The sequence below is a fragment of the Syngnathus leptorhynchus genome, chromosome 3 (assembly GCF_054491065.1).
Source record: "Syngnathus leptorhynchus isolate UIUO chromosome 3, UIUO_Slep, whole genome shotgun sequence".
Taxonomy (NCBI): domain Eukaryota; kingdom Metazoa; phylum Chordata; class Actinopteri; order Syngnathiformes; family Syngnathidae; genus Syngnathus; species Syngnathus leptorhynchus.
In genome coordinates, this window is record NC_141197.1 from 11345782 (window position 1) to 11358270 (window position 12489).

General features: G+C 42.9%; 1 protein-coding gene across 2 annotated transcripts; it reads left to right on the forward strand.

The window, feature by feature from the left end:
• Positions 1–87: 87 nt before the first annotated feature.
• On the forward strand, positions 88–11274 carry dhx38 (DEAH (Asp-Glu-Ala-His) box polypeptide 38). Of its 2 annotated transcripts, XM_085907222.1 has the most exons (28): positions 88–643; positions 753–797; positions 932–1260; positions 1413–1591; positions 1666–1794; positions 1961–2114; positions 2308–2426; positions 2508–2581; positions 2867–3022; positions 3099–3260; positions 3353–3460; positions 3590–3708; positions 3829–3966; positions 4040–4226; positions 4390–4575; positions 4674–4814; positions 4902–5012; positions 5540–5656; positions 5746–5853; positions 5937–6049; positions 6118–6326; positions 7654–7808; positions 7954–8109; positions 8392–8526; positions 8684–8809; positions 8892–8987; positions 9219–9337; positions 10629–11274. In XM_085907222.1, exons 3-28 carry the CDS (start codon positions 935–937, stop codon positions 10708–10710), a joined length of 3705 nt encoding a protein of 1234 aa, XP_085763348.1. In that variant the 5' UTR covers positions 88–643; positions 753–797; positions 932–934; the 3' UTR covers positions 10711–11274. The 2 variants fall into 2 exon arrangements, with proteins under 2 accessions (XP_085763348.1, XP_085763347.1); XM_085907221.1 differs by having other exon boundaries at positions 88–797.
• Positions 11275–12489: the final 1215 nt, after the last annotated feature.

The window sequence follows — 12489 nt, forward strand, 5'->3', positions numbered from 1 at the left end:
CTTGATGATCACATGACCTAAAGTCTCAAATGTGCGCTGCTTTAACGCATACGTAACATGGGAGGTTGCTGTAACATTGTAACATTTTTTCTTTTAATTTCATTAGATGTGTGGCTCTGGCTGTTATAATTTAGATTTAATATTTAATATTCATAACGAGAATTAGTATTTATACAAAAAATATATTGCCGATGTTGTCGTCTGCGGTTTACCCAGAAGCTTGTTTTATTGCAAAAATAATATTAACCAGCATTCTCGTTTTTGGAACATCATTTTTTTGTAGCACCCTCATAACAACCTTTTAAAATATCGAAAGTGTGCGTGTTGTGCTGTAAACTAGTGATGTGCATTCCAGTTCTTTTAAGTGAATTGAATCTTTAGAATCAAGGGTAACTTTTAGCTTTCTCAGAAGCACTGGGCTCTTGTCTGCTGTAGCGGTACTGTTTTAGTTGCGCTGTTACACTAGGTGATCAGCACCTAACCAGTAGGGGGTGGTAAAGTGGAGTTTGGTCAGCGTCTGCCGACATTCAAGCAGCAGAAGAAGAAGGGCAAAAGAAGCAATGGCGGCTCTCTTCTCTGTAAATATTTACGTTCGATCGACGAACGTGCTGTCAATATAATTGTTTCTCTAGCAGCCACGCAGGTTTGTAAATCTTATTACAAGCCCACTTGTAGGTGTTTTATTTTGAGAATTATATGAATCAGATCGCAAAGAAGCACGACTCGAGCAAATTGACGTTTATCCCTGTCAGGGCTTTTAGCTAAACGGACGGCTAGCAAGAGTTCGCCACGCTTCGGTAAGTTTCATGTTGGATCATTGTCATTATCGGTATAGAATGTCATATGTAATTGAACGTCGACCGCACAAAACCCAATACATTTTCATATTTCGTTGCATTATACATTAAAAAGCATTTATTACCCCTCGCAGATAATGGATGACGACGACTCCATGCATAGATTGGAGGGGACTGATTCAAAAGATCAAGTTGGAGGATTGATAGTTAAGAAGAAGAGCGCTGCTGCAGAACATCATGTTTTTCGGGCCCCGACCCCGCGCACCTCTCTACTGGGCTTGGATCTGCTGGCAGCCCAGAAAAGGAAAGAGCGAGAGAGTAAAGAACAAAGTGAAGCCAGTGGCGAGGACGGAGCTCGAAAAAAATCCAGGGTTTCCTCATACAAGGACTGGGAGGAAAGCAAAAGTGATTCTGGATCTGATGATGAAGATGATGAGAAGAATGAACAGGATAAAAAAGAGAAGTAAGTGCTTTGTCCCATGTGATACTGAAATTGAATCAACTGGACTTTCAGAACGTTAATGAAGGAAATAGTCCATTCTTGTGAGAATAGTACGTATAACCTGAAATGGGCGCTATTATCATTCGGAAACATTTTCTTTTTCACCATGCCAGCCGGAAGTACCGCACCAGTGGCTCAGAAACACCTTCCAGTCCCGGAGGGGTAAGCGAAGAGTTCCGTCGCCGACACGAACAGAGAGAAAAAGACCGACGTGAGCTTGGCGTCTACATCTCCTCCAAAGATGACAAGAACAGAGACAAAGATAAGGGCAGGGATCGGCGGAGTGAAAGAGGTGATTCTAAAGCTATTGAATTTGTAGCTGATTCTGAACTCTGTTGTGATGCTAACATTCCTTTTTCTTGTGAGATACCCGAGAGGGCAGCCGCTCGGAACGTTCTCACCGGAGCGAGCGCTTGCAGAGAGATGGCTGGTCAGATCGCCTCAGTCGCGGTAGCAGGCGAGATGAACCACAAACGCCACAACAGCATCCGAAAGGTAGTTATTTTTCATTTGTAAGATACTTATAATTATGCAACTTAATATGTGAATATAAGTATATGTTCGACCTTGTCTTCAGGTCCATGAACTTTAGTACAGACTCTTTGTCCTCATTCGTGAGACAATCCAGTCCGCTTTTTTTAAAAACATTTTTTTAACACAGATGGTTCTACGCCTTCCCGCTCCAACTGGGAAGAAGAAGACAGTGGTTATGCCACTTCACGGCATTCCCAGTGGGAGTCTCCCTCCCCTGCGCCTTCTGCAAAGGAATCGGAGCGGAATCGGCACACTGGCCGAGAGAGCGAGAGAAGAGACAAGTGAGTATCTAATATTGAAATTTACTGTTGCTTAAACAAGTGCCATCTTAATAATGTATCCTATGTCGTGGCGATGATGCTTCTTGTCACATTTTCTTGTGTTTTATATGAAATTCAAACTCTTATTATTATTATTATGATTAATAATAATGTGTCTAAATCTTTTGCAATATCCTCTCTGCTCTGACTTTAGGTCAGTAAGAGGCCGTTACACTGATGACACGCCCCTCCCCACCCCATCCTACAAGTACAACGAGTGGGCCAATGACAGAAAGCATTTAGGCTCCACACCTCGTTTATCCCAAGGAAAAGGTAACAAATGTTATTGTAAATGCGTCTTCCAAATATTTAACGTGAAATACTTGATGAGAGTCCTGACTTCAATTTACATAGGTAAAAAAGAAGGTGGGACTGGAATCGCATTTGATAACGAAGATGAGAAAGAGCAGTGGGAAGAAGATCAGAAGGTTGGCTTATTGTTTTTATGTTATTATCTTTATTAGGAATGCACTGATACCATTTTTTAGACAAAGTAATGGCACAAGTAATTATATTTGATTACTTAACAATACCATGTGTTGTCTTCTGGACCATACCTGGAAGGTTTGGTCAGGCTTGTGAGGTAGTATTGGTGTCGTAGTATCAGAATACAGCCGTACAGTATCAGTGCTTTCCAAATCTACCTGCATATATTTCTCAACACACACATTATGATTTGCTCAGTCTTTTGTTAATTCATGCACTGTTTGCAGCAAGCCGACAGAGACTGGTACATGATGGACGAAGGTTATGATGAGTTCCACAACCCTTTCACTTCCACATCTGAAGACTATGTCAAGAAGAGGGAGCAGATTCTTCAGAAGCAGACTCAGAAACGAATATCCGCCCAGAAACGTCAAATCAATGAGGTAACTTAACACAGGTGTACTGTGCGCGTGTGTGTATTTCGATATCTCCGACTAACGGGCTCCGTTTCCCTAATAGGACAATGAACGATGGGAGACCAACCGTATGTTGACTAGCGGCGTGGTGCAACGGTTGGAGGTAGACGAAGACTTTGAGGAGGATAACGCGACAAAGGTTCACTTGCTGGTTCACAATTTAGTCCCTCCATTCCTAGATGGAAGAATTGTGTTCACCAAACAGGTAAAGTAAGATTGGCTTAGCTTCACATGATGGAAATGAGGTATTTATCTCAACTTTTGATTTCACTGTGTGTTTTTGCCTTGTCATCGCAGCCAGAACCCATCATCCCTGTGAAAGACGCCACCTCTGACTTGGCCATCATCTCCCGCAAGGGCAGTCAGCTTGTTCGTAAACACCGTGAGCAGAAAGAGCGCAAAAAGGTCGGCTGCCAATTTAGAATTTAACACGAAAAAGGCGGCATTATTACGTTGCTTACACATTCAGCAAAGCGTCTGTTTTTAAACCTTGATTCAAGACCAGCAAAATGTAACACTTAAATGTGTTTTCAGGCACAACACAAACATTGGGAACTGGCAGGCACTAAGTTGGGGGACATCATGGGCATCCAGAAGAAAGAAGACGATGCGTCCGGCCAAGTGGTTGGCGAGGATGGCAAAGTAGACTACAGGTCGGCCTTTGTAGCGTTTCACAATGCGGTGACCATGTCCTACTCACAGAGCTGTGGCGTCCATTAGGCCAACCAGTTCCATGTATTTTAACAAGGTCTCCTCCTCGCTTGATTTTGTAGAGCAGAGCAGAAGTTCGCAGATCACATGAAAGAGAAGAGCGAGGCCAGCAGCGACTTTGCCAAGAAGAAAACCATTCTGGAGCAGAGACAGTACCTACCTATTTTCGCTGTCAGGCAGCAGCTTCTTAACATCATAAGGTATGCATGCGTTCGTATGAGCTTCAGTTCTTGTGCTGAGGTTCCATGATTAACTGTCTTTCTGCCCCCGTAGGGACAACAGCATTGTGATTGTTGTCGGAGAAACGGGAAGTGGGAAAACCACTCAGCTGACACAGTACCTTCATGAGGATGGCTACACCAGCTACGGTATGGTGGGCTGCACTCAGCCCCGCAGAGTGGCCGCCATGAGTGTGGCCAAGAGGGTCAGCGAGGAAATTGGCACTAACCTAGGAGAAGAGGTAAAGGCAAATATTCCCCCTCCAGTTTGAAAGCATAACTCCAGTAATTAATAGTACATACTAATGGGCATATAACAATACATGGATTGTGTTAACTCCAGTCGTGGGCCACATTGAATGCGAGCGTCCAAGTATTTAACCAACAGTCGTATGTATTCTATAGGTGGGCTACGCAATTCGTTTTGAGGACTGCACGTGTGAGAAAACCATGATAAAGTACATGACGGATGGTATCCTGCTCAGAGAGTCACTGAGGGAGTCTGATCTGGATCACTACAGCGCCGTCATCATGGATGAAGCTCACGAACGTTCGTTGAACACTGACGTGCTGTTTGGTCTGCTCCGGGAGGTTCGTTCTCTTGTCCCACACGCCTGCTTGATTTGCAACATATGAAGAAGTCAAGAGCATCATGATTCTTTTGTCTTTGGTTTGTTTTTCCCCAATAGGTTGTTTCTCGGCGCACAGACTTGAAACTGATTGTTACCTCTGCAACAATGGACTCCGACAAGTTTGCAGCGTTTTTTGGCAATGTACCTATATTCAACATTCCAGGAAGAACATTTCCAGTGGACATAATGTTTAGCAAGGTGTGGATATTTTTGCTTTTTGCCTTTGTTGTACAAGCACTACATTGCTCGAACATGTTTCTGTAATTCTTGTTTTGTGCTGTTTAGACTCCTCAGGAGGACTATGTTGAGGCAGCAGTGAAACAGGCCCTGCAGATCCACCTCAGTGGGTTGATTGGCGACATTCTCATCTTCATGCCGGGTCAGGAAGACATTGAGGTGAGGGACAAGGCAGCTTTATAAAGTTGCATCGTCAAAAAATTGATTAGGAATATCGATTTATTTAAGGAGTTCAGATCAAAAGGGGATTCTTTTTGGATGTGCCACACCCAGAGTGGAATATTTCATGACTTTATTTGTCATAATTCTGCTGCTGCTGATGGCTTGCAGCTAACAAGAAAGCAAAAATACTCCCCAAGAAAATAGAAACAATTACAAATAATTTCCAAGTCAAGAAATTAGGGAGGCCCTCTCTTTTTTTCTGTGTGATAAATTAATCTGTCAACTGCGCGTTTCTATTTTTTAATTGATCAATTCAAATAAATGAACTCTTCTATGATATTCTAATTTATTGAGCTACACCTTAGTATAGTTGAACAGCAGGCAGTACAAGGACTGCATTGCATTTATACACAACTGCTAACTAGAACTTCAGTAATAAACGTTGAATTGATAAGTAACTCCTATGTAGCCCTTTGAATGGAAGTTGTCCTATATAATAGATTTGTACTTCATTGACCTTGTAGGTAACATCAGATCAGATTGTGGAACGACTGGAGGATTTGGATAACGCTCCAGCGCTGGCTGTGCTCCCCATTTACTCTCAGCTACCTTCGGACCTGCAGGCCAAAATTTTTCAGAAGGTTTCTTTCCATTTTCCTCTATGTCTATAAGATTGGTGCAATGGAGACTTGTGTATAAACACGATTATTGTTTTATTTCACCCGCTCAGGCTCCAGACGGTGTTCGGAAATGTATCGTTGCTACAAACATAGCAGAAACTTCCCTCACTGTGGATGGTATCATGTTTGTTGTGGATGCTGGTTTCTGCAAACTTAAGGTATGTTTCACCTTGTAAGTACAGTATTTACCTGATGCACTATGAGCTATGTCATTAGTTATTTTTCATGCATCTATTAACAGGTGTTCAATCCTCGCATTGGAATGGATGCTCTACAAGTATATCCCATCAGCCAAGCAAATGCGAACCAGCGTGCTGGTAGAGCAGGTCGTACAGGACCAGGGCAGTGTTACAGGTATTCTATTTCTTTCTCTACATTGAAGAGCTGCGATTAGGACTGATTCATCATGTATTTGCACCCAGGCTCTACACTCAGAGCGCCTATAAGAACGAGATGCTGACCACCACCATACCAGAGATTCAGAGGACCAACCTGGCCAATGTGGTCCTGCTGTTGAAGTCGCTGGGTGTTCAGGATTTACTCCTTTTCCACTTCATGGACCCACCACCTGAAGACAACATGCTCAACTCCATGTACCAGCTTTGGATCCTGGGAGCGCTCGATAACACCGGTGTGTGGAATTGCTCGTGATATTTGTGTGCTTCACTCTGGTCACTAAAGTGTGCTGATCATGTTACTACATCAGAGGTTCACATTTTAATTGTATTTTGATATAAAGATTGAAAAATAACTTGCCAAGAGAAGACATGTTCTGGTTAGTATAAAAATGACTAATTTGGAGGGGTTAGAGTTAGTGTTGTTGGAGCTTTTCATAATGAATTCATAATTGGTAAAAAAACAAAAATAAAGAATTAGGTAAAAAATAGGGCATTTAGTGACATCTAGTGGTGACTCTTCAGATTACCACCAACGACTATATTCATATTAATGTACTGCACTACTGCATTCTTATTCCCTGATGGTCCAGTGGTTAGGATGCGGAGCTTTCATCGCTCGTGGCTTGGCTTTGATTCCCGGTTAGGGAACCATATGCAGCCATTGGAGCAATTGATTTGTCAATTGATACCTCATTGATTTGTCAGTGTCTACCCTGTGCTTGTCCCAAGCCCGGGTAAATGCAGAGGGTTGCGTCAGGAAGGGCATCCGGCGTAAAAACTGTGCCAAACACTTCTCATGCGAATCATCTGGACAGAAAGGGGTGTTCAGCTGCGGCAACCCCTTCGGGGAAATACCGAAAGAGGCCACCACTACTGCGTTCTTATCCCTCCTTTTCCAAATTATGTTCCTAAGATATTTTAGCGGTTTGACATTTTTGTTGTTGTTGCACATGGGCGAAAATGCCATCAACCAGCTTCATTTTGAGAACAAGATGAAGTACTGTAACTATACCATGCATTTTATCATCTCGAGTTTCTGCTTGAAGCTCCTTAATTCATGTCACATACACAAAAGCAGCTTCTGCAAACAGACCTGAATGGGCTAGTTGCAGGTTTGGCCAGTGAAGTAATTGCTTTGTAACAGATCCAATGTTTGATTCAATCGGTCGGGGCTGACCTCTATCTCATCCTCAGCCATATTCCCCGGATTTAGGGATTTGGGGATAAGGAGGGACTTTAGATGATTCCCTGTATGGTGTGTTAACAGCAGATTTTCTCAGATTAAGTCTTACCTGCCTTAAACTGGTTGGTCCGCTTCTCCCTGAGTAAGCTTCTTAGACTGTCGTCTAATCATTCAAATCACAGCCTGAAAAGTTTTTTGATCTAGATCCTTTTTCCTAGCCTTGAGTTGTCTGAACTGTCACGAGTACATCCACCGCTTGTACACGGACAGAAAAGCAAGACTCTTTATGATGACTCAGCCTTTGGAAAGGAACCTTATAGCTCATCTTGTACATGCTTAATTATTCCTTATGTATGACTCAATCACTGTGCTCTCAGGTTCTTTGACGCCAACTGGCCGAATGATGGTGGAGTTCCCCCTCGACCCGGCGTTGTCCAAGATGCTAATTGTGTCCTGCGACATGTGCTGCAGCGCCGACATCCTCATCATCGTTTCCATGCTGTCTGTGCCGGCCATCTTTTACAGACCGAAGGTTTGATCTTGTCATGTTTTAGTCAATTTATTTTGTTGAAATCATGTACTGGTATTTTTTTGACCAAACAAAGTGAATGAATTTTGTTATTTTATAATAATCGAAGAAAAAGAAGAATACGCCTAATGTGTGCCGGTATCTGCAGGGCCGTGAGGAAGAGAGCGACCAGGTCAGGGAGAAGTTCTCCGTGCCGGAGAGTGACCACCTGACTTACCTTAACGTCTACCAGCAGTGGAAAAACAACAATTACTCGAGCATCTGGTGCAACGATCACTTCATTCATACCAAGGCCATGCGCAAGGTTATACTGATGACAATATGTGCACACTAACCTCACAAGTCTAGCAATTTGTTCAGAAGGTTTTCATTAGGGACATCACAGCTGTGCCTCCAAGGTGTTTTTATGACCAGATCTGTCACATTAAATCAGTTATAGGTTTTGATTTGAAAATTTGGACTTTTTTCCCCAAAAAGAAGTGGCAATGTAGCCTTTAAGGCTAGTTATGCGTGTCAGTTGTTTCTAAATTATTGTTATGTGTAAGGTTGAGGCAATGAGTATTTCAAATATGATGTTGTCTGCCAGGTGCGTGAGGTGCGCTCTCAGTTAAAAGACATCATGGTGCAGCAGAGGATGAACTTGATGTCATGTGGTTCAGACTGGGACATCATCAGGAAGTGCATCTGTGCTGCTTACTTCCACCAGGCTGCCAAGCTCAAGGTATTTCTCTTGTTTTCTCCAAAGCCGGTCATATATCTCATGTAGTTGTGGCATGTTTTACAGCCACATAATGACATAGTGCTGATAAAACATCTCATGAAAGACTTAAAATGTCTGAGAGAAACTTTATTCATCTATGGCATGTGTTTGCTCTCAGGGCATTGGTGAATATGTGAACGTGAGGACGGGCATGCCGTGTCATCTTCACCCGACCAGCTCCCTGTTTGGTATGGGCTACACGCCCGACTACATCATCTACCATGAGCTCGTCATGACTACCAAGGTGAAACTTCTGACATACGGAACCACCATCGCATGGATGGATTTTTTTAATTTTTTTTATTTAAACTCGTTTTGTCTTGTAGGAGTACATGCAGTGTGTAACTGCAGTGGATGGTGAGTGGCTGGCGGAACTTGGGCCCATGTTTTATAGCATCAAACATGCTGGGAGAAGCAGACAGGTAAGGCCAATCAAGTTTTTGACTGACTCTGTTTTGCCAATTATACTGTAAGTTTGCAACAAATGTGCTTGTGGCTAATTTATATTTCTGCATATTATATTTCTTGACTCCTTGCTGAAAGTCTTGCCAAAGTAGTAAAAGATGCAAAGGGGGCGGGGTCATAACGACCCCCCCACCCCCTCCCGATCAACGCTTTCATATTGTTCCTCATATTGCATTCCTCTCCTCCAGGAAAACCGTCGGCGGGCCAAGGAGGAAATCAACAACATGGAAGAGGAGATGGCGTTGGCTCAGGAGCAGTTACTAAGCCGTAGAGAGGAGAATGAGAGGAAGAACACCGGCATTGTAAAGTAAGTGGCCGACGCTTCCTCTGCAACAATGGTTTCACGTGGCTCCCACCCCGCAAACCCACCTCTCCATTCTTTATGCACCGCAGAGATAGAAGCGTTTCATTTAGCCACCTCGCCGCCAGGCTGTATCTCCGCCCCTCCCTCTCTTCCAACTCTCTCACTCTTCATGATGAGCTTTTCTCACCTCTGGTCCCCGCAGACGAGACAAAAAGAAATAATATTGACTTCTGGCTGACCCCCATTACTGCAGCAATTTAAATTGGGGCACAGCAGAGCGCAGAAAGCGGGGGAACCTCCATTTTTAAATTAGACCCCAAAAATTAATTTCACACCCATTCTGGAGCTTTTCAGAGAGAAGTACGCTTTTAAATAGAGATTTAAAAACTAACTTCATTGTTAATTAATGCGCCGGTTTATCTACATTTGTGTGACCGCACCGGTGTGAAATCTGTGGGAGAAAAAAAAATCACACTTGGGGAAAGGGATTAGAATGAGATTTAGCCAGCAAGTGGGATGTGTGATAATGACTGTGGTCTCTGCAGCCTTCATTGTGACCACCTCCTAATTCTTTTTACGCCCTCACGCCCTTACCCAGCACACTTCGCATCAATTGGGCCAGTGACCCGCTCCTTTTGTTTTCTGTGTTTATGCCAAGTAGAGAATAAGCGGGGGGTTTTATCGCCGCTTGAGTGGAGGCTTGAGTTTCTTTAAACCTTCATTGAGCCGAGACACATTTTATTTACGTTGGGAAAAATCCCACGGCACACCAACAAACAGAATTCAGCATGTCCTAAAATAAATCTCATCTTAATTTGCTCATAATTTTACATTGCTACGGCCTGCTTCCTTGAACACACTGTTCTCTGACCAATTCATTGAAAATAGATAAAGAATTAGTCTCATACAGTAGCATGCTCATTTGTAATTGTTTCACTTGTATGATTAATTTCAGTGGCGAGCATTTTAGTAATAAATGTTTTTCCTCCACCCTTTGCTTTTGTTATATGGAATTCTATTAAAGTCTCATGAGAAGCTTGTCTGTGTGATCTTGCCAAGCAGCTGTGATTAAGGAAGATGGATGACGCTCTCAGAGTGAAGCTTCATCCACTCGTTCTTTCACTCTCATCGCTCCCTGATGGCATCGTGCGCTCATGTATCTTTCCTTGGCCAGTCTTGCAGTCATCCTCTCCCTTTCCTTTCATTCTACTCATACCTCTTCCTCCTCTTCTTCTTCTTGCTCATTGGTCAAGGTGGCCGGCCATCCATAACGTCTGTCTCTTCTCTGCTTTAGGTCGTTGAGAATATGCACGCCGGGGAGACGAGAAGAGGCTCCCATGACACCCCGGCGCACCCCTTCCCGATTTGGATTGTGAAGCACCTTGGGGTCATCCAGACCTCCATCACGGGAGCCAATTCACAGCAGTCATATGCAGAAGCGCCTGCAGTTCATATACAGGCCACTAGGGAGAGAACTTGTATCAGACAAAACCCGTGTAAAGGTCCCCTTCCCTTTTTTCTATTTTTCTTTTTTAAATGATCTCCTTCATTGAAAAATCCTGGATGGCTACAGTATGACCTTACTGTATTTTGACTACAATAATTGTTTAAAAAAAAAATGGAAAGAAAGAAAGAAACACCCTTTTGGGATTTATTGAGCCACATCCATTTAAATGCCTCCATTTGTCAGATGGTTTCTTCTTGTTTCCATGTTGGCCGTCTATGAATTATTGTATTAGCCATGTCCTGTGTTGTTGTCGTAAAGAGCTCCACCACGCACTCAAGTGCTATTCGCGTTGTACTTGTGCCACAAGTGTGGTCAGTCGCACATGTATTTTCACGCACAGCTACCTTTGCCTACTCTTAGCCTCCCCCCTTGTTTTTGCAGTGTGAAATAGCTTTGTAACACCTCCACATCAGATTAAACGTCAACAATGTTATTTTCATACTCAAAGCAGTTTTTTTGGGGCATTCTTGTTTGCATGTTTTTGGTAGTGTGATGCACATAAACTCAACGTATCGTGCTCCATATGAACTGGCACATCCCAATGATGGTCTTTTCTTTTTTTCACATGGAGACTCACAGACTGTCTTTTATGTAAAGTGGAACAATACATGTTGCTATTTTTATAATCCTAGGTGGTTTGCGTTTTTAATTCTAGTTTATGCGTCTGCACATTACAAGCATCTGGAAAGTGTAAATCAGGTAAGGATGTTTTTGCCAGTGTGTAGACAAAGTCAAGAGCCATTTACACCTATAGACAATTTAAGATGCGTGTTTTTAGAAAATGCAGGAAGAGCAGAAGCTCAACATTGTTGACTTAAGACCTGGTGCTGGATAATCATTTTTTTTCAAAAGAATTTGATGGGTTTAAATGATATGGTTTGCAATACATTACAGCTATAATGGGTGTGCGTCAATTACAGGAGTATGCGTACATTCTTGCTATTCACGGGGCTGCAAATACCGGCGGTCCATTTATCAACTCGAGCGATGCAGTGTTGGCAACTCAAGCCAGATGGTCTTTTTTACCGCCCCCTGGAAAGTAGTGATTTTGGAGATGCAAAGATTCCGCCAAATGGACCTTGCCTTGTGCAATGGAAACAGAAAAAATATTTTCCTTCAATTGTTTCCACAAGTTGGATGAATACAATTGTCCGACGTGTCTGTCATGGGAATAAATGAAGACATTGAAAAACAAATAGATATTTAAAATTGATTCATTAAAAGGTGTTTTATTTTCCACGTCTTATACCTGCAATGGTTGCAATAAAATGGAATGGGTAACTCATGTTTGTTGTCTTATGATGACAAAGTGGCGGTGAGTGAAGCTGATCAGAGAGAAACGAAAATCCTCAGTCCATCAACCCCCGCCGCCAAGATGTCGCACATCTACATGAGCCTTTGAAGACCCTCAGCTGCAAAAGACGCCGATGCGCTTAAGATGAAGGACTCGCCTCCACGAGGGTGGATCATGTGTGGGTCTCTATGTAAATCTGCAGGTCAGAAGACTGTTGAACAAAAAGTCTGCGTGATGCTGTGTGGCGGAGCTGACATTTCTTGATGTCTCTCCACTGATACCTCTTAACTAGCCTGCATCTCTTTGGTGCTCTTGCCATTTTTTTCAACTTGTCTTTTTTCCCTGCACCCTTTT

Coding starts and splice junctions, on each gene's coding strand:
- dhx38 (XM_085907221.1), top strand. CDS start 935: ATGGATGACGACGACTCCATGCATAGATTGGAGGGGACTGATTCAAAA. Junction 1,261..1,412: donor GAACAGGATAAAAAAGAGAA/GTAAGTGCTTTG, acceptor TCACCATGCCAG/CCGGAAGTACCGCACCAGTG. Junction 1,592..1,665: donor GGATCGGCGGAGTGAAAGAG/GTGATTCTAAAG, acceptor TTTTCTTGTGAG/ATACCCGAGAGGGCAGCCGC.